The following is a 19,562-nucleotide window of genomic DNA, read 5'->3' on the forward strand; positions in this document are numbered from 1 at the left end:
AGGACAACAGGACAGGACAGGACAGGACAGGACAGAAGACAGGACAGACAGGACAGGACAGGACAGGACAACATACAGGACGACAGGACAGACAGGACAACAGGACAACGAGACAAGACACAGGACAGGACAGGACAGGCGGAGACTGCGGCAAACCCAACGCAAATCAGTGCCACAAACCGCAGGCCTACAGCCCGCGAGCAGGTCCGAGGGCGGCCCCCACAACAGCTTGGAGAAAGCGGGATGGTTGTTCTGGACGACAACCCTGCCGCGCGCCGGCTCTGAAGATGGCGGCCGCCTCGCAGCTACCCTCGCGAAACTAATCAAACCCCGGCCGCGGCATCCAACCACGCCAGCGGCAGCCGGCGGCTGTCGGCTGCAGACGACGGCGCCGCGTTCGAGTTTGAGAAGGCGGGTGACGTCTGGAGAGGTGGACTGTGCGGCGGCGGCGAAGCTGGAGGCCGCTGACACCCGCTGTGTCAACACAGCGCCGCCGCGCAGTACTGATGCGGGCGCGCGCTTGCCGCCACGCCCGTGTGTTGCTGCTTTAGGGGCTCTAGTCCACCCATAACAGAGAAAGCTGAAGGCGCACTAACTACGTTGGCTATCTGCGTTCGTAGCATTTCAGTGCCGCTGGCGCTGGGCTGGTGAGGATGCTGTCAACCGACAAATGGCTTCCATCTAAGCCGAACGCACACCCTGTCCTACGTAATGCTGATCATTATTTTCAAGTTAGCAACAGCAGCTGTGTTCACCCAGCCAACATGTACTGCTCGGAGGCATTGTCGCGGAGCCTACACACTCGCATGGCGATAGATTGCTGGCAGCCGAGTATGCAATCAAAGGCGTTTCAAGCCATTCTCGGCCATTTCGCCCTTCTCCTTACATATCCAACCCAAGAACTACTAGACTGTTCTTGACTAGCTGTCTCGCTTGACTAGTTCTTGTTTAAGCTACGGCTGACTGTTAGTCCAGGCGGCTGCAGTGCTCGGCGCCGATCCCCTAAGCAAGGCCACCCAGCGCCGAGCCCGGCGCCGATCCCCCAAGCCCAGCTGCCCAGTGCCAAGCCGGCTCTCGACCGACTGAGGCAGCCGAGTCGCCGCTCACTCAGCGCCGCGTCAGCCGAGATCAAGTGCTCCGGTCGCGCCGCGCCGCCGGCGGACCTGACGCAGCCGCCGCGCCACAATCGCCACCGCAATGGCCGCCGGGTCGCTCGCGACGCGTGCATTTCTTGCCCGCCGGCGGTTGAGGTTAGGTGGACATTTTTCTGCCCGCCGGCGGTTGAGGTCAGGTGGACATGTTTTCGCCCGCCGGCGGTTAAGGTCAGGTGGACAAGTTTTTGCCCGCCGGCGGTTAAGGTCAGGTGGATATGTTTTTTCCCGCCGGTGGTTGAGGTCAGGTGGAATATTTTTGCCCAAAAGCGTTGAGCGGCATCTCTCGTTTCGCTGGAGTTTGCAAGAGGGTAAGAAAGTTCACCTCTTCCTGGAGAGTGAGAGCTCTGAAAAACATGCACCATGTCCCTCGTGTTCGGAGCAAAAATACCCGTCAGGAGAAGTCTAACAGGCGACGAAACAATGCTGCATCCTGCTTGGGTTTACCATGAGTTTAAAGTTCGTCCGTGTTTACTGTATGATCACCAGTGAGTAAAGAACCATATGGCCGACACGGGCCTGCAACACAATGCGAGCGGAGAGTTTTTCGGCTTCAAATTCATTTCCCGCCACGCAACAAGAAATCGCGCGGAAAAACAACAAAAGTGTCTGTACAGGAACATCAGGAGACGTGAGAAAAATGGTGATGGCGGGCCGAGATGGCGATGGTTGATAAAACGGAGAGAAAGAGGGAGCGGGGGGAAAAGAACAAGTCGGGGGGAGAGGACAAGGGAGGAGAAAGGACGTGGGTGAGGCGAGGCTAAGGACATTGAGAGAGACAGAAGGTAAAGCAGAGCATAACACACTTCTCGCGCCTCCTCCTACGGTGAACCTCACCCACGCGTTGTCATCTCGTACTCCTCACAACCCTCCTCTCGCTGATTTGTTGCTGCTGATTGGGTTTTAGAGCGCGTCGACTACTGAAGGCTCTAGTCGCTCTGACCCACTCCGCTCCTTAGAGCTATCCCCACTGCCTCTCTCTCTTTTCTGCGTGCTTAGTCCTCACCAGCGCCCCCTCCCCCCCCCCCACCCCCCAACCCCGCCCACGGTTCCGCGGTCGTTCGCTTCCACGTCCAAATCCGCATCCGCTCCCGCTCCGACGAGAAAATCAGCCGCTGTGACAAGATATTCGTCGGCGGCGGCCTGCATTGATTGTCGGCTGCTCACTTAGCGCCTCTCCACCAGCCGGAGCGCGCGCGAACAAAACACCGCGTCGCTCTAAACGATTAAGGCAGGTGGGGCGGAAGCGCTCTTTGGAAAAGTCGTGATTCGCGCAGCACGAGCGAGCTGTGCTTCTGCTTTGCTCTCAGAGTCCGTGCCGACTGCGGGTCAGTTCGGCCGAACAGAAATGAGAGCCTCGCCTCGACCGCGAGCGGAAACCGGCCTGCAAGTCTTGGCAGCGCCGCGACATCGGGCGAACGCGGGGACGACGGCTTGCCGACCGCTCACCATCCGGCGGATCCACTCCCCGGATCGGAGTTAGCCAGGCGTGTCTGTGTTCGACGTCAGCGTTCGACGTGTCCCTGTCCGCTTCTCACCACTCCCTCCCCCTCCCCCCCCCCCCGCCCCACCGACGGTGGTGCTGAGCCAAATCCTGCTGAGGGGGGCACATCTCAACGCGCGGAGGAGCTCTTGCCTCCTCCCCCTCTGTGGGATTTCTTGCGCTCTTCGTGTATCAGGGGCGGCGCATGAGGGAGCGGTGGGAAATATCTCCCTTTTCCCATAATTTTGGGAGGACTTGAGATTGACTCAATGGCGCTGTGTGGAAGCCGATGAACTAAACGCCAACTTTGCCTTCCCCAATTGTCCTTATCTTCCTCAGCCACTTCCGTCCCTCTAACCCACTCTCACCTCGACTATTTCTCTCTCGTCCTCTTCCTATCCCTACCCTGGTTTGCTTGCCGTATTTCTCCGGCCTCTCCAGGCTTCTCTGCCTTCCTCCTCCGGCCTTCCCAGCCTTCCATCTTCCTCCTCGGCCTCCCGCGCCTGTCAGTGCCCATTTCCCACTCCGCCACTCCCTCACTATCCGTCACACGACCTGCCTCTTTCCCGCCTTTCTGTCCTCGCCATCACCCCCCCCCCTTCCCCTTTAATAAAGAGTGGCGGAGTAATCCCCCCCCCCCCCAGAACCTCTCGGGCGAAGGTGCTCGTGTGAGCACTGGCGGGCACGTGCACGTGGCCAGCACCAGCCTGGAACCGCCGCCGTGGAATACGTCTGGCGGCTTCAAACCGACCCGCCAAACAGGTCACGTGTCGTGACGTCACGTACTTTCGTGAAGTGCGTTGAAGAGGGGGGCTGAAAACTGAAAAAAATGACGAAATCTGCCACTCTAAACACACACACAAACCGATTTTCCCCGGATGTAAGTCCGTGGCGCTATGAGCCCTCTGCAAACGTTTGTTCCCACTACCGTTTCGTGACCTTCCGATGAGTCTTTAAGGCTCGCTTCGGTTTCGAAGATGCGCGGGCGAATGTCCACTTCGCCGTGCATACGCCCAATGTCCCATTTTGAGCGCCGCGGTACGTCACTGCACACATTTTAGTGTGCCTGTCGTCACCAGGCGCCCAGTTCCGGACCAGAGGTACGAAATTCCGTTACCGAGGTACTGGTAGCTGGTACGAAATTAGTACCGGAGGTACTGAAGCACCAACTAGGCTGGCAACACCAGCCATTTCACAGCTCTATCAGGAAATGCAACTGGAGCAGCATACATTCAGCCAAAGCTACAACCGGTGCCAGACGAACCTTGCCGGCTCGCCGGTACTCGCGCATCTTAGCCGACTCCAGCAACGGCTTCGTTTCACAACGAAAACATCGTATATTTATTCCGCACGTGCTGTCCGCCCGAGGGCCACGCCATAAATAAGTTTGCCTCACGTCCGCCAGAGTCCGCCACGACCATAGGCGTGGCCGGTCGCCATGGTTACCTGTGCCCGAGCGCCGATCGTTCATCTCGGCCACCATGGTCCACCTGTCCAGCTCGGGGTTGTACGCCCCCACCGACGAGAGGCAGTGGCGGCTGGCCCCGTCGTAGCCTCCCACCTGCGGCGGGGCAGGCGGCTCAGCATGACAAACCCCGCACGACACGTAAACCCCGCACGACAAACCACGTACGACAAACCATGTACAACGCGCAAACCCCGCACGACAAACCCCGCACAACACGTAAACCCCGCACGACAAACCACGTACGACAAACCATGTACAACGCGCAAACCCCGCACGACAAACCCCGCACAACACGTAAACCACGCACGACAAACCCCGTGCAACAAACACTAAACAACGTGCAAACCCCGCACGACAAACTCAGCACAACGTGCAATCCCTGCGCGACAAACCCCGCCCAAATCCCCCGGTGTCGGGTACGGCCGCTCAACGGGCACGGTAGTGACGCCTACATGGATGCTGTGATGCCTCGCATTGTGGCGTTGGTGACCTGGCCACGTGAAGTGATGCACATACTTGCTCCTGACACAGTGGTTAGGTTAGGGTAGGTTAGGTTAGGTTAGGTTAGGTTAGGTTAGGTTAGGTTAGGTTAGGTTAGGTTAGGTTAGGTTAGGCTAGGCTAGGCTAGGTTAGGTTAGGTTAGGTTAGGTTAGGTTAGGTTAGGTTAGGTTAGGTTAGGTTAGGTTAGGTTAGGTTAGGTTAGGTTAGGTTAGGTTAGGTTAGGTTAGGCTAGGTTAGGTTGGATTAGGCATGCGCAATGAACCAAACGCGACGGCGCCGCACTAATCACACACTAAAGTTGTGTACCGCGCCTCCCCATACACCAGTGGTATACTGGCCTTTCCAAGCCCAGCAGTGCTAAACTGATCTCCAAGCGGCATTACAGTGACAACCACGTGATAGTGCACCACTGACCGCCACAGCAGTGTTACAATGACCACCACAGCAGTGCTACGTTGGCCGCCACAGCGGTGCTACGTTGACCACCCCAGCAGTGCCACTTTGACCACCACAGCGGTGCTACGTTGACCACCCCAGCAGTGCGACATTGACCGACACAGCAGTGCTCCGTTGACCCCACACAGCAGCGCTCCACCGACCCCCACACAGCAGTGCTGCACTGATCCCACACAGCAGTGCTACATTGACCACCACAGCAGTGCCTCACTGCCCCCACACAAGTGCTCCACTGACCGCCACAGCAGTGCTCCACTGACCCAACACACAGCAGTGCTCCACTGACCGCACCCAGCAGTGCTCCACTGACTGCCACAGCAGTGTTCCACTGACCCCACACAGCAGTGCACCACTGACCCCACACAGCAGTGCTCCACTGACTGCCACAGCAGTGCTCCACTGACTCAACACACAGCAGTGCTCCACTGACCGCACACAGCAGTGCTCCACTGACCCCACACAGCAGTGCTCCACTGACCGCACACAGCAGTGCTCCACTGACCGCACACAGCAGTGCTCCACTGACCCCACACAGCAGTGCTCCACTGACTCAACACACAGCAGTGCTCCACTGACCGCCACAGCAGTGTTCCACTGACCCCACACAGCAGTGCTCCACTGACCGCACACAGCAGTGCTCCACTGACCCCACACAGCAGTAATCCACTGGCCCCACACACAGCAGCGTCTCAGGCTGTCCACGCCCCTCGTCAACTCACCGCGTACAGAATGCCGTTCACCACACCGACGCCAACGCTGCTGCGCCGCACCGACATCGGCTCGATCATCTTCCACTCGCCGACGCGTGGGTCGAACATCTCGGCCGTGTTGAGGCCCGTGCTGCCGTCAAAGCCTCCCACCTGTCGGCCAGAGGGGAGTTGCGGGGTTCAGAAGGGTGGGGTCGAAGCTGACGATTCAAAGTTGGAGGACTCTGCGCGGCAAACGAAGATTCCGCGTGGAGCTAGACAGAACCCTCCTCATCCCTCAAGACTTGGGTGCTGTGGGTAAGCTCTGGTCCCGTGCCAAACGGCGAAGAAAGCCGCGCGGCAAGGGACTTTCGCGGGTCTTCGAGGTGCTTCATGCAGTTACCTGTTGTACGGCTCGACCACACCCCTACCATGTATGATGCAGTCAGTTCAGTCGGTCAGTCAGCAGTCCAGTCCGGAGCCCCAAAACACAGGCGAGAGGGGACGAGGAGTCACACCGCTGGTACCTTTCGTGAACCGCTAACATCACGCCTCCCAATAGAGCGAACCCCGCCGTATGACAGGGGTAAGGAGGCGAGGCGAGGCGAGGAGGGGAGGGGAGGGAAGGGGAGGGGGCTGAGGCGGCATTGCTAGCCGGGGCAGCTCTGGACCGTCCACTCTGACGGACAACGGCGGCGAAATTCCCATGCGGCATCCCGCGCAATGGTGCAGGGCTTCGCATGAGGAGAAACAAAGCTTGACCAGTACTCATGCACTCAACACGATCTATTTTATAACCATGTGCCATTGTGTGTCCACTGCGCCGCCGTCGTCAACTTGATACAACTACAGCACTCCCAACTCACTTCCACGGGCACACAAGTTGCTGACTTTAACTGAATGCTAGTTTCACACAGACGACAGGACTAAAAACCGTGCCACGGTCGGCGCCCCGTCACTCACGGCGTAAATGCAGTCGTTGAGCACGGCGACACCTAGCGTCGACCGGCGAACCTCCATGTTCACGCAGCTCTGCCAGGTGTCGCTGGCCGGGTTGTACAGATCGACGGTACGGATCCGCAGGCAGCCGTCGAAGCCGCCCACCGTGTAGACCTTGCCGTCCAGCACAGCCACGCCACACCTGGCGGAGGCGCCGCGAAATGCCAATTACGCGGGCAGCCATAGATGGCGGTAGGGTAGGGTGGGGGAAATGCGCGCTGGCCGAAGGGAGTGGTGGCCGACTTGGAGGACCATAGTGATGACAATCGTGTCCATCTTATGCAGTTAATGATGGCCAGAGTAGAGCTTAACAAAACAAAAGTATGAGCCTATGCATTTTTTTATCTGTGTATTGAGCTTATACACCAGCTGTGAAGCAATTTAAAATGTGCTAGATATGAATATTTACCTCACTCTATCGCTTTTAGGAAACTCAAACCTGTCATGTAACATCGCTTTACTTTGGGTTCATATTTTACTAAGACAACTCAAAAATGTGTAAGTTTGCAGTTTGCTCGATGAAACCAGCCTCTGGTACTAGGCCTGACCATCAAAAGTTAATGGAAACACCGCAGGCAGACCTGGGTGCTGTGGGTAAGCTCTGGTCCGGCTGGCTGCCACTAACGCCGGTGAGATCCACGTCAGGCACAACCCGCCGGTGCACAAACGCAGCCCACTGATCTACCAAGCATGGCAGTCCACCTGACTGGGACGTATCACTCCACTCAGATGCGATGATGCTCCCACGCAACAGCGCTGACAGCGTATCCCGTTCACTAATACGGCAACTGTCGGGGCCGTTACAGCTTGCCAATGCCCGACCTTCAGCCGCTACGCCACGACACCCGGACCGACTTAAAGCCGTTTCCTTTTCTGTTCTAATCACTGCCCCCCCCCCCCCCCCTCCCTAATCGGCAAAAGTGACCGCGACTAAAATGGCCACACCACTACCACATTATAATCGCAAAGATGTTAGTCCCATACGCCGCAGCACAGGCCGATAGCTGTCCCAATCAGTCGACGTGGCAGCAGAAGACCTGCAGGAGGTTCCCAGTTCTGACAGCGTGGGCGCGCCCACCGACCTGCAGCGTTTGATGGGCATCTCCGAGAGCTGGTGCCAGCGCTCCTGCTTCAGGTCGTACGCCTCCACAGAGCGGATGGCCTTAGGCGCCTGACCGCCGACCACCAGCAGAACCTGGTCACAGGTCAGGTCAGGTCAGGTCAAGGCAGGGCACGTGGCACAGACCATGTCACGAGCTGAGTGTCACGTTACGGCGTCATCTATCACAGGTCAGGTCACGTGTCATATGTCACGTCCCCAGCCACGGGTCAGCCATGGTGTCACGTGTCACATTTCCGGTCAGGTCACGCGTCACAGGTCACACGCCATAAGTCAGGCTATGCTATCATTCGTCTCAGTTCAGATCACGTCCCAGGTCATGTCACGCTCCGCGTGTCTGTTCATGATATCACGTGTCAGGTCAAAGTTCAGGTCAGGTGACAGATCATATAAGCATGCATCAGGTCAGTTAACGCGGTCACAGGTCGTCGGGCGACTTGAGTCAATGTTCACGTCGAGGGGTGAACTGACCTGGGTCGGAGTTCAAGTCGAAGGGCCACAAGTCGCAGGTCAGGGGACCTGGGTCAGAGGGGCGACAGGCCGCAGGTCCGGCTAGAGCCAGCGGGCGCGCCAGTCAGGCCTCCAGTCAGGGGTCAGAGGTCACATGCCACGTCACAGAATCACAGCTCAGGTCACGGGTCAGAGGTCACGTGCTAAGTTACAGGGTGGCCACGCAGCTGCCAGCACATATGGTATATACTTACTGATCGAATCTCTCTCCGTGCCAGCAGTGCAAGCTTCCTAAGACTACATTTGAATTTAGAATCATAAAAAGCTTCAACATAAGATAAACCGTATGCAGTGGCGTCTGGGGATGGGAGATAGGCAGCAATACTACCAACATTGTGGCACAGCATGCATATACATAGTACATTCAAAGCATAACGTTACGACCCAACAAGCAGGAAAACCCTATCGCAAGAGGTGCAAAAACCCGCTGTTGTGCACCTGTGGGGGCGGGGGGGGGGCTGAAACCGTGCTATCTGGAACATCAATCCCCTCCCCGTTTCAGAAAACCCGGCAGGCAACTGGCTCGGTGGCGCCCCCCCCCCCCCCCCCCCCCCCCCCCCAATCCCTGCATTCCCTCTCTCTCGCCCACCCACCCCTCCGCCCTCCCACCCTCCCGCTCTCCCATCCTGTCACCCTCTCGCCCCTCTCTTCCTCCCGTCCTGCCGTCCTCCCGTCCTCCCGCTCTGTCACCCTCTCGCCCTCTCGTCCTCTCGTCCCCTCGTCCTCCCTCTCCCTCGCGCTCTCCCGCCTACTGCAGCGTCAGTGCCCCGGTCATGGCCCGACCAGGTCTGTCGGTCGCACCGCGCCGGGTCGCGCCACGCCCCGCCGGCCGTGGCGGGAGGGAGGGAGGCCGGCACCGCGCCGGGTCGCGCCGCGTCCGGCCGGCCGTGGAGGGAGGGAGGGAGGCCGGCACCGCGCCGGGTCGCGCCGCGTCCGACCGGCCGTGGCGGGAGGGAGAGAGGCCGGCACCGCGCCGGGTCGCGCCGCGTCCGGCCGGCCCCACCTTGGGAAGGCCGACCGGCTGGCGCGGCTTCGTCCGCAGGCTCTCCACAGCCGGGCCGCCCTCGTTCGAGATGGACAGGTGGTACAGCAGCGCCTCGATCAGGTAGTCCTTGCCTGAAGCGGCGGCGCGGAGGCTTCTGTCAGCGAGCTCAGGCGCCGAAGCCGGTGTCAGCGAGCTTAGGCGCCGAGGCCGGTGTCAGCGAGCTCCGTGGCGCGGAGGCTAGTGTCAGCGAGCTCCGTGGCGCCGACTGACACCGATGCAAGGACGCAAACATTCATTGACGCACAGATACAGCGCGAGTCGCCCAGACACTAGCGAACCATGCCCACACCGGCGAAGCACGCAAGTGCACGTTCGCACGCAGACGCGCAGGAATCGCCACACACACCGCATGTCAAGTCACAGAAACTGGTACAGATACAGCCGCACGGCAGCGGGACGAACCCACAGATGAGCCCCGCACAGCTACGCAGTCACACGCCGTCACACCGTCACACAGAGTGACTCACAGGCGGCGTTCGGCTGCAGCAGCGGCTCCTTCTTCACCTGCTGCACGAGGAAGTCCCGCGATAGCAGCGGCAGGCGCACCTGGAGAGCACGGGCGTCTGTCGTCACCAGCCACGCCGTGGGGTAGTGCTGGGATGTTCGACCAGTGGACGTGAGGTGGTAGGCTTGCAGACAGTTTGTCTATTGCCAGGTATCAAACTGTTATCTTAAATCATCATCTCCGAAATTATTATCGTACCTCAAAATATCTCAAATTATCGTTTTTATATTCTTAAAACAACTTTTCTATCACCGTTTCGTCCACACGACATTTTTTCAACCTTTCCCATTCCAAACACAACTTCGCAGGTCAGATCTTGTCCCCAGAATCAGTTCAACCGCCCAGAGATTTGTCCTCAATCTCAGGGACCTGGTTGACACCCATGGTTACGGCCAAACATTGCAGCGCCGCAGGCGGCGACGCGACAGTCTCGTCGGCTGTCGGCTGATTATCAGCAACACATGCCTCATGGCAACGTCCTCCACAGAGCATGGCGGCGACGCCGTGCGTTTGCATCGGGCAGAACGCCCGGTGCATCAAATCCGTACGACGTAGTTAGTGCATCAGCCACCAGGTGGCAGCGCGTGTACATGGCCAGGTGCAAGTTGTCGTCGTTATAACACGCGGCAAGACCAGTGTAATGCAAGTGCATCGCGTAACGCGCACGCTGCTCGGCGTGATGAGTGGTGTGTGGCTAGCAATGACTTGCAGCTGCTTGGAAATTAAGCCGCGTTTATTTAGCCGCGGTGCGGTGACCCGGCTGGCGGAGCCGGCGATGTTGTGTGATACATCAGGTCAGCCGCACCCGCAGCCATCGGACGCTCAGGTCAGGTCAGGTCAGTACCTGTGACATCAGGCCCGCCGCACAAGCAGCCATCGGACGCATCAGGTCGGGTCAGGTCAGTACCTGTGACATCAGGTCGGCGAGGTGCCGCTCCCGCGCCGGCAGGTCGTAGTTGATCCACCTCAGGACGCACTCGTACACCTGTCCGCACGGCCACGGTTAGCAGAGACATTTAGCGGACGTTCCAGGAAATACAACGGCATCAGTTACGATACGTTGCGATTTCAGGACAGGTTAAGGCGTTTTTTTCCGTCACCACCAACGCACGGAGGGCGAATACTTGGGCGGGGATAGACACTGGACGGAGATAGTTTTCCCGTGATAATTTCCGGCGAGGGCTTGACTGTCGACTGTTGTTGACTGTCGACTGTTGACTGGCGAGGTCTTGCGGCGGCTGTAAGTCGCCGCAAGGCGACTTACTTTAAAGTTAGTACCAACTTCCTTCAAGACACGACAGCTGATCTCAACACCCGGCGATTGCCAGGGCGTTACCGCAGCCAACGCGACGCCACCATCAGAGAAGCCAGGGCGCCTTTGCTAGCGTGGCAATCTTGAACAGAATGTCCAAGGTTCACTGTCCGCCGCCAGACACCGTTAACTGAGCTGTCTACGGCAAGCCAATCAACGCCAACGAGTCTAATGGCTTCATGCGTTGCCACAAGCGCGAATAGTCCTTTCAGAGCACCTGCCATACGATGGCACGGCATCCCCAGAGGGATATTGGGACACACTTTGTTGCGGGGGTATGGCTCAAGGCTGATGTCGGTATCCGCCCCGGCATACATGTATGCCCCCCTCAAGATGTAGTATTATGGAGTCTCCGACCGCCGCATCACGCAGTGAAAACTATTTAGTGAGGAGCAGAACGGGAGTGAGCGCTCACCTTCTCTTCGTTGGCCACCGACAAACGGTCGCAGGAGATCAGCTGGATCACCTGGTCGGCGGTCAGGGTGAGGAACTCCTCGCACTCCACCACCTCACTGAAACACGGTCGAGGGAGGTGAGCTGGATCACCTGGTCGGCGGTCAGGGTGAGGAACTCCTCGCACTCCACCACCTCACTGAAACACGGTCGAGGGAGGTGAGCTGAATCACCTGGTCGGCGGTCAGGGTGAGGAACTCCTCACACTCCACCACCTCACTGAAACACGGTCGCTGGACATCAGCTGGATCCCTATGTCGGCAAGCAGTGAGGGGTCCCTCGCTCTCCAACACGTCGAAGGGAGTTCAACACTCCCATGCCCGCGCAATCAACCATCTAGCTGCAACAGTGTCCAACACTCGCCACACGCTCTTACACCGCTCAACTATAATCGGAGTCTCTGCGAAACCACGCAGTCTGTTCCGAAGCAATCCGAAAGTGAGCCAACACACGCCAGAAACTCCTCCGCACTGCGCCACCTCTGTAGCAGGGCCAGGGACCCCCACACTCCGCCACCTCTTGGTGGTCCGAAACCTTTCGAAGGTCCAACGGTGCGTGGGTCAGCACCTCCTCACACAGACCGGCGTCAGAGGCGAGAGATATGGCGAGAGATATAAGGATTGCACCGGCTTTGCCGGATAGCAGCGATTGTGCATCGCTGCTGAACTCGGTCACGTCGCTTGAAGTTTATCCAAGAATTAGTGCAAAGAATTCATTCTCCAGAAACCAGATTAAATGTCGATTGATAGCCTGTCATTTTTTATCTTTTTAGTTTTTGTTCGATTAGCACTCACCTGAAGTTGAGCTCGATGTAGGCATCGGCGTTTGTCTTCAAGTCGATACAACCATGCAGATCGGCAAAAGACCGGATCCCTGTCCATGACACAGGTCACATCGGGTCATATGTCGGGGTCACGCATCAGGTCATATACCACATCGCCACATCAGATCACATATCGTGGCTACGTCAGCAAAAGGTCAGGTCACACGCGGGGTCACATAGCAGGTAACATATGGGGTCACACATCCGGTAACATATGGGGTCACACATAATTTCACATATGTCACATATGGAATAACATTCGGGGTCCGCACATCAGGTTACATAGCCCACATGTGGGGTCATGTGAGGTTACACGGGTTCGCACGTCACGTGACATGTGGGGTCATACATGACGTCACACGTCAGGTCACATATGGGGTCCCACCTCAGGTCGCATATCAGGACATATAGGGTGCCATATTCATGTGATATATGGAGTCACACATGGTGTCACATATCAGGTGATATATGGGGCCGCACATGTCACACCCAAGGTCACATATGGTGTTACAACCTCACGGCACACATGGGGTCACACATGAAGTCACACGTCAGTAGGTAGATACGTTGTAGGACACGCTGACAACAAAAACGCGCTGGCTGCCACGTTAAGAAAAGCCGGCGAACATTTTGGCTAAGGACGATGTCTGAGTACACGTCGCTACAGATTACGTCAGAAACTGCACGGCTCAGGGAGACATCAGAGATTTTGTCGGCTCGGAGAGGCTGTCAGAAGAAATGTCACACGGCGGAATATGTCGGATATGTCTGATAACGTGTCACCTAGTCATGCTGTCTGGGATCTGCCGACCACGTCGTTCGACAACTCCGACACGTCCTCAGACATGTCGGCGGCATCTGGTCCGGGGATGTGGACCGCTGAGTATGTCGTGGATGTGGACCGGTGCAACGAGCCTGAGGGTACGTCCTGCAGCGGCAATGTTAAACACACTGCCGGCTGGAGAAGAGTTGTCAGTCTCTGTGACAATGCTGGCCGCGGCAGGATTCGACGGCATGTCGTGTGTGGAGATGACGCATCGACACACAGGTGCAAAACCATGGCATATTCAGCAGCGCTGGTGATGAAGCAGTAGCTGGTGATGAAGCAGTAGCTGGTGATGAAGCGACGAGACTGAAAGTATGAGTTATCGAGTGCCATCTGTGATGCATTGGTGCCGGCTTTTCCTGGAAGCATGGTTCTACACCTATCTTTGGTAAACGTGTAGCCTACCCAGAGAGGCGGTGGCACAAAGGTCTCTGATGCGACGCACATACCCAGACAGCACCCCGATGGTACCCAAAAGAGCACCCAGAGTGTCCAGACAGCACGCAGGCATACTCAGACAGCACCCAGGCATACCCAGACAGTGTCCAGATGGTAACCAGAGTACCCAGGCAGCACCCAGGCGTACCCAGACATACCCAGACAGTTGGTGGGGTGCAGGTGACTCTGCAGGAAGTCACAGCAGGCGTCCCTGACGTCCGACAGCTGGAGGAGGTTGGAGGCTGGCAGCAGGATCTGCGGCAGACGCGACGGCAGGCTCACACGACCTCAAGGCACGCAAGCGGCTACACCTCGCGGCGGCCTCCTCTCCTTGACCTGTTCTCCTCGACCCGCGCGTCGGTCTCCACCGACCGACCAGCCCGGTGGACTCGCCGGCAGCAAAGCCCAGCACGGGAGACCCAGCTGTAAATGAGTAAATGTAGTTCCGCAAGGTATGTAGTAAACGTAAATGAGTTCCGCAAGCTATGCGCACTATTGGCACCCCGATCTCATGATCTGAACTACGAACTACGAGGAAAGAGCTTCCCTAGGCCCTGTGCGCCATTGATTCCCCCCGATCTCACGCTCTGAACTAGTGCTCTGCAGTCGACGGGGACAGCGACAATAGCAGTACATCACAAGGCCGGTCAGAAGCGATCATGTGCGACCCTTCCTGCCCCCGACAGCTCTGCCTTGACCTGACCACCGATCCCCTGACCTGACCTCAGGTCAGAGGCGAGCTTGTATCATCCCTCCTCCCTATACAGCGCTGCCTTGACCTGACCACCGATCGCCTGACCTGACCTCAGGTCAGAGGCGAGCTTGTGCCATCCCACATCCCCAGAAAGTGCTGCTCTGACCTGACCACCGATCCCCCTGACCATGACCTCAGGTCAGAGGTGAGTCTGTGCCACCCCATCCCCGTAGACGTAGCGCTGTCCTGACCTGACCGCCGACCCCGCAGTGACCCGGCCTCAGGTCAGAGGCGAGTCTGTACCATCCCACGTCCCCAGGCAGCGCCGCCCTGACCTGACTGCCGACACCCCACTGACCTGACCTCAGTTAAAGCCAACCACGGTTTCACTACCTTCTCGTAGGACTGCTTGACTCCGGCGTGTTCAGATTAGTGACTGCTTGACTCCGGTGGTGTTCAGATTAGTGACTGCTTGACTCCGGTGGTGTTCAGATTAGTGACTGCTTGACTCCGGTGGTGCTCAGATTAGTGACTGCTTGACTCCGGTGGTGTTCAGATTAGTGACTGCTTGACTCCGGTGGTGCTCAGATTAGTGACTGCTCGACTCAGGGGGTGCTCAGATTAGTGACTGCTTGACTCCGGTGGTGTTCAGATTAGTGTTCCCCTTATGCACAGCTCGAAACGTAGGCCCTGACAGAGCCATCCCCGTGGTCTTAGCGATGGGAGAGTTTTCCTCCAGCCTGCTGGCAAGCAGTACTGGAAATCTTACGTGGCACGCGCAGCTATCCTACGACCGCACGTGGCAAAGGCGCTCCGTCTTGCCGCGGTAATCGACGTCTCCCGCGAGCATTAACCGACGTGATGACGGTGACGCGTTCCAGACACGCTTCATCCACCAAACAGCGCCGATGAGGCCGGGGTGCTGACCACTACACTGATCAGACCCCGACTCGGGATCCGGACTTGGACTCGGGACCCGGACCCGGATCCGGATCCGGAGCACAGACCCTGATCCGTGGCCGGACCTGGGATCCGGACCGGAACCCAGACCCTGACCTGGACCTGGACCCGGAACCGGACCCTCACCCTGGCCCGGATCCCGATCCGGATCCGGACTCGGACCCGGACCCGGGATTTGCACCTGCACGTTCCCCTCGGTGACGCGGATCTCGGCCGAGTAGATGTAGTTGACGAGCGCCTCCAGTGCCGACGGATCCATCTGCTGCAGCTTGACGCGGTTCTGGCGGCTCTCCTCGAAGCCTGCCGGGCAGGGCCGCGGCGTCATCGTCTGCCGCATCGGCATCCGCGTCCGCGTCGGTGGGCGCACGCAGCTTCGCAAGTTTCGGCGTCGTCGCTTCCAGACGCGCGATCGAACTCGCATCCGCGCCCGCAGCAGCGCACACGCAGCCATGCGTCATTTAAACGTTTCGGCACAGCGTGTGTAGGACGAAACCTCACGCATGAAGATAGCGCACGCATCTGTCCGTTCTCATTGACTGACGGTTCATTGAAGCGCGCATGTATGTGTAGAACATATTGAGTCAGCAGCCAGCGTCAAAGGGCACAGTCCAGTCCGTCAGCTGGCTGTCACTACAGCCAGCCTGGGAGATCTGAACGGTCCCGGCTAACGGCCGGCGGCCAGTGGAAAAAAAACGATGCCGCCAGAGGATTCGAGGCAAGCAGACTCCGGACGTTAAACAGCGAGGTTACGCTAGGCGCGGAGTCCGCCGTGTCTGAGACATCAGCAACAAAAACTTCAAACAGCTGGATGCTGCTGTGAACAAAACCCAACAACCAGCAAGCAAGAGGCCGTTGCGGGGGCTTTCTAGCCCCCCCCCCCCCCCCTCGATCTGCTCGCCCGCTCGCCCACATCCCGCTAGACTCACTGGTGAACATGGCCCTGAAGTAGGGGCTCGCCGACGCCAGGACCACCTTGTGGGCGAAGATCTCCCGCGAGTCGACCTCCAGCACGACGTCACACAGGGCCCTCTCCCTACCGGCCAGAGGGTGGGGAGCGTGCTGAGGCGGTGGTGCGTCTTCAGCGGCGCAAAAACCGGCCCTCCTCGCGAAACTTGTTGCGTTTTCATCTCAGCAAGCGCAACCCATCACATCAGATGACACCAAGAAGTTTAGTTCAGCTCATACTAGCGGCAACACTCAGCGCCAAGCAACAGGAGTCGACATTTTAACAATAACCGCCCTTATACACCAGGCGGTGCTGGCCCAAGCGGCGTTACCGAGCGAGGATTGGCCACATCGGTTAAATGAAGAGAAGAGGCCTAACCTTCCATTCACTAATTCTGAAATTCTGAAGCGTCTGACTTCATGTCCACAATAACAATTCACAACAGTGGACTTCCAGCTCCGAAACAACCTCTCACGAAGTCTACCACTCCGTCCAATATCTCCCGAGTGTGAAGACAGCAGCCTCCGACACCCCTCCCCCTTCACCCTTCCCGTCCCACACCTGCGCATGGAGTACATCTGCTGGAAGGCGCGGCTGCAGTGGGAGCCGTTGCGGTAGGGCGGCCGGTCCGGCACCGCCTCGCGCTGCCCCTGCCGCTGCGAGCTCTCGTCCAGCGAGCTCTGCGACGCGTGGCGTAGCAGCAGCTGACTGCGGGCACGGCGCCGGCGACGTCACGCCGCGGCCGCCGTGTAATGATGACGTCACGGGTGAAATGTGGGGTAGAAAGTTTGAGTGACGTCACGTGATGACGGCAAGTGACACAATACGTCAGCGATGACGTGAGGCAAGGAGCTTTATGCAACATCATGTGACACCGGCTCTACCAGTGACGACATGTGGCAATAAACACAAACAGCAACGTCACAAATAACCGACATTGCCAGCAATATGCAAAATAAGATGTGTGGTATCCCTATTGATACATACCACCACCATACTGATGTGTATCACAGCCAATGACAATAGCACTCCCACATCCTGACCAAATCAAGCAGAGCCGTCAGCAGTGGCCCGGGCCTGGCACCATCACCACTCAGCCATGTACAGTGAGGTCAGAATGCTGTCACAGCATGTGGCGTACCGCCACCGCCGTGGGGTCACGTCAGACCCCTCCCTCTCACCGGCTAGCCCTGGGACCACCCAGTTGAACCACTTGCCAACCCCCCCCCCCCACCTCTGTTAGCAACACAGTGTACCTACACAGCATGCTGCTGTTTGTGTGATGGGAGAGGCCTCAGATACCCTGAGATAGGCTTGGCTCCATTAAGTACTGCAAAAATCATTTAATATGTGACAGTGACAAAATGGACTTTTTCCAATGGTCAAATAAAGGTGACAGGATGATGTACAGTGACGGCAGATCACATAAGGGAATGGGCGGGATGTGCTACAGCCCAGCTCAGCATTCTGGTGCCTCCAAGGGGAAAAATACTCTTACATCTCATGCAAAGGGCCCATGTTGCTGACTCAATATTTCATTCTAGTGAGCACCATTGTGATGTTTCTGAAGCTGTTCTGGTATCCAGGTTCATAAACATTCAGGTATTTCCACATAAAGGAAAACATAGGAGGGAATTCTATTTATGACTGGGCTGTGCATGGGTAGATAATGCTGACTTCTGGAATGGTGCTCCAAAGCAAAAGCTGGTTGGCTGATGTTTTATGACAGGTCATATTCAGGTGATACATGCCCAGAATTTGAGTCTACAATCAACACAACCAGCAATTTTGCAACTGAGACTTTGTTCTAAATGTAAGCACATGTGTCTGTAACTGTTGAATCATTGTCCATGTTATTCTAAATGCATCCTTATTTTCAAATTTCCATCATTAACCCTGGGCACAAACCTAAAATTTTTATGAGCTTAGATGCCTTTGCAACTGTCAAGAACACCTAGCAACTCCAACATTTGTGTATGCTTTTTCAAATGCACTCTCTTTACATCTTTTTATCATTTATCTTGTGTCACCAAAACTGTAATTCTGATCTGAGTTGAAAAGCTTCCACAAATGTCAAGACAAGAATAGTATCTATGTGGCCTGTCTTTCAGCATCTTAGCAGGGCACTATCTGAAGGAAACAACATGCTAATATGGTTACACTAAAAATGAGATCACTGTGATCCTAAAATTTGCCTTTGATCTTGATTCTCGCACAAATAAATTCCCTAGAAAAATATGCTTTCAATGACAATGAAATCAGCTTAAATGCAAAATACTATTGCAAACAGTTTGATGTAAAACACTGTTCATAGTTGCTTTGTTACTTTGCTGTGCAAATAAGCAAAATATTTTCCTTACTTTGCCTCTGTCTCCTCCTCCTCCACAGGCTCCCGTAAGTTCTGCGGGATCATTTCTGCCATTTCAGGTTCTGACTAGGTGTTGAAGATCCAAGAGCTATCTGAAAATTGGTAAGTCAGTAAGCTGAAGATATAGTGCAATCAAAAACTTAGCCAGTTAGAAACAGCCATGAACAATGACACCCTTTTATGAAAAAGCATTAGAGACACAGTACAAATGCCTTCCCGATCCACATATTTTCAGTAGAGCACCTCCACACCAGCATGTTTATGAGCATTTATCACCAATGTCAGTATGAATGAGCACTAACAAACCTTGACTAGTCAAATGGGTTCTCTTATCACGCCATCAAAGGAACAGTTGAAAAAGATATTCAAAAAGCCCCACCAAACCTTTGAAGTTGTCAAAGAATCATTCACTAAAATCCAGCTATACCCAGTTATCACCCAGTTATACGCCATCTAAAGCTGTCACGTTACGACAAGATCAGCAAAAATGGTAGATCGACGCTTGTACATACCTTGTAACCCGAACCTAACACAGATATTACTGGTGAGGCCTCAATAACAGCCCCCCAACCTCCACACTTCACGCGACGGTGCGAAGTGACCCAGCGATACAGTCGACCGTTTGCCCAGAAGTTTGTAAACACTGATTCCCGGGGAGACGGTTCTGGCGAGGCTGATGCGAAAGGTATCAAGCAGCTGATTGCAAAAGGCGCTTTGTTCGCAGGAATAATATTAAAACACTGGAGACAAAAATTGTCTTTGCAATAGAGGCATAGTTTCTCATTTAATTGGGAGGAGAGCATTAGCACCCGAACTTG

At 56.4% G+C, this 19,562-nt stretch overlaps 1 protein-coding gene across 1 annotated transcript; it reads right to left on the reverse strand.

Annotated features, from left to right (window-relative positions):
* Positions 1 to 3,803: 3,803 nt before the first annotated feature.
* LOC119104696 (ring canal kelch homolog) lies at positions 3,804 to 19,339 on the reverse strand. The gene is made up of 16 exons (XM_037228414.1): positions 19,257 to 19,339; positions 18,737 to 18,836; positions 16,938 to 17,084; positions 16,357 to 16,463; positions 15,612 to 15,730; positions 13,935 to 14,031; positions 12,484 to 12,562; positions 11,652 to 11,748; positions 10,832 to 10,909; positions 9,887 to 9,965; positions 9,378 to 9,490; positions 7,827 to 7,939; positions 6,709 to 6,886; positions 5,779 to 5,919; positions 4,081 to 4,195; positions 3,804 to 3,808 (listed from the first exon to the last, which is right to left on the reverse strand). The coding sequence occupies exons 2-16, from the start codon at positions 18,796 to 18,798 to the stop codon at positions 3,804 to 3,806; spliced, it is 1,530 nt and encodes a 509-aa protein (XP_037084309.1). The 5' UTR covers positions 18,799 to 18,836; positions 19,257 to 19,339.
* Positions 19,340 to 19,562: the final 223 nt, after the last annotated feature.

The sequence above is a fragment of the Pollicipes pollicipes genome, unplaced genomic scaffold (genome assembly GCF_011947565.3).
Source record: "Pollicipes pollicipes isolate AB1234 unplaced genomic scaffold, Ppol_2.1 Scaffold_6052;HRSCAF=7182_pilon_pilon_pilon, whole genome shotgun sequence".
Classification (NCBI taxonomy): domain Eukaryota; kingdom Metazoa; phylum Arthropoda; class Thecostraca; order Pollicipedomorpha; family Pollicipedidae; genus Pollicipes; species Pollicipes pollicipes.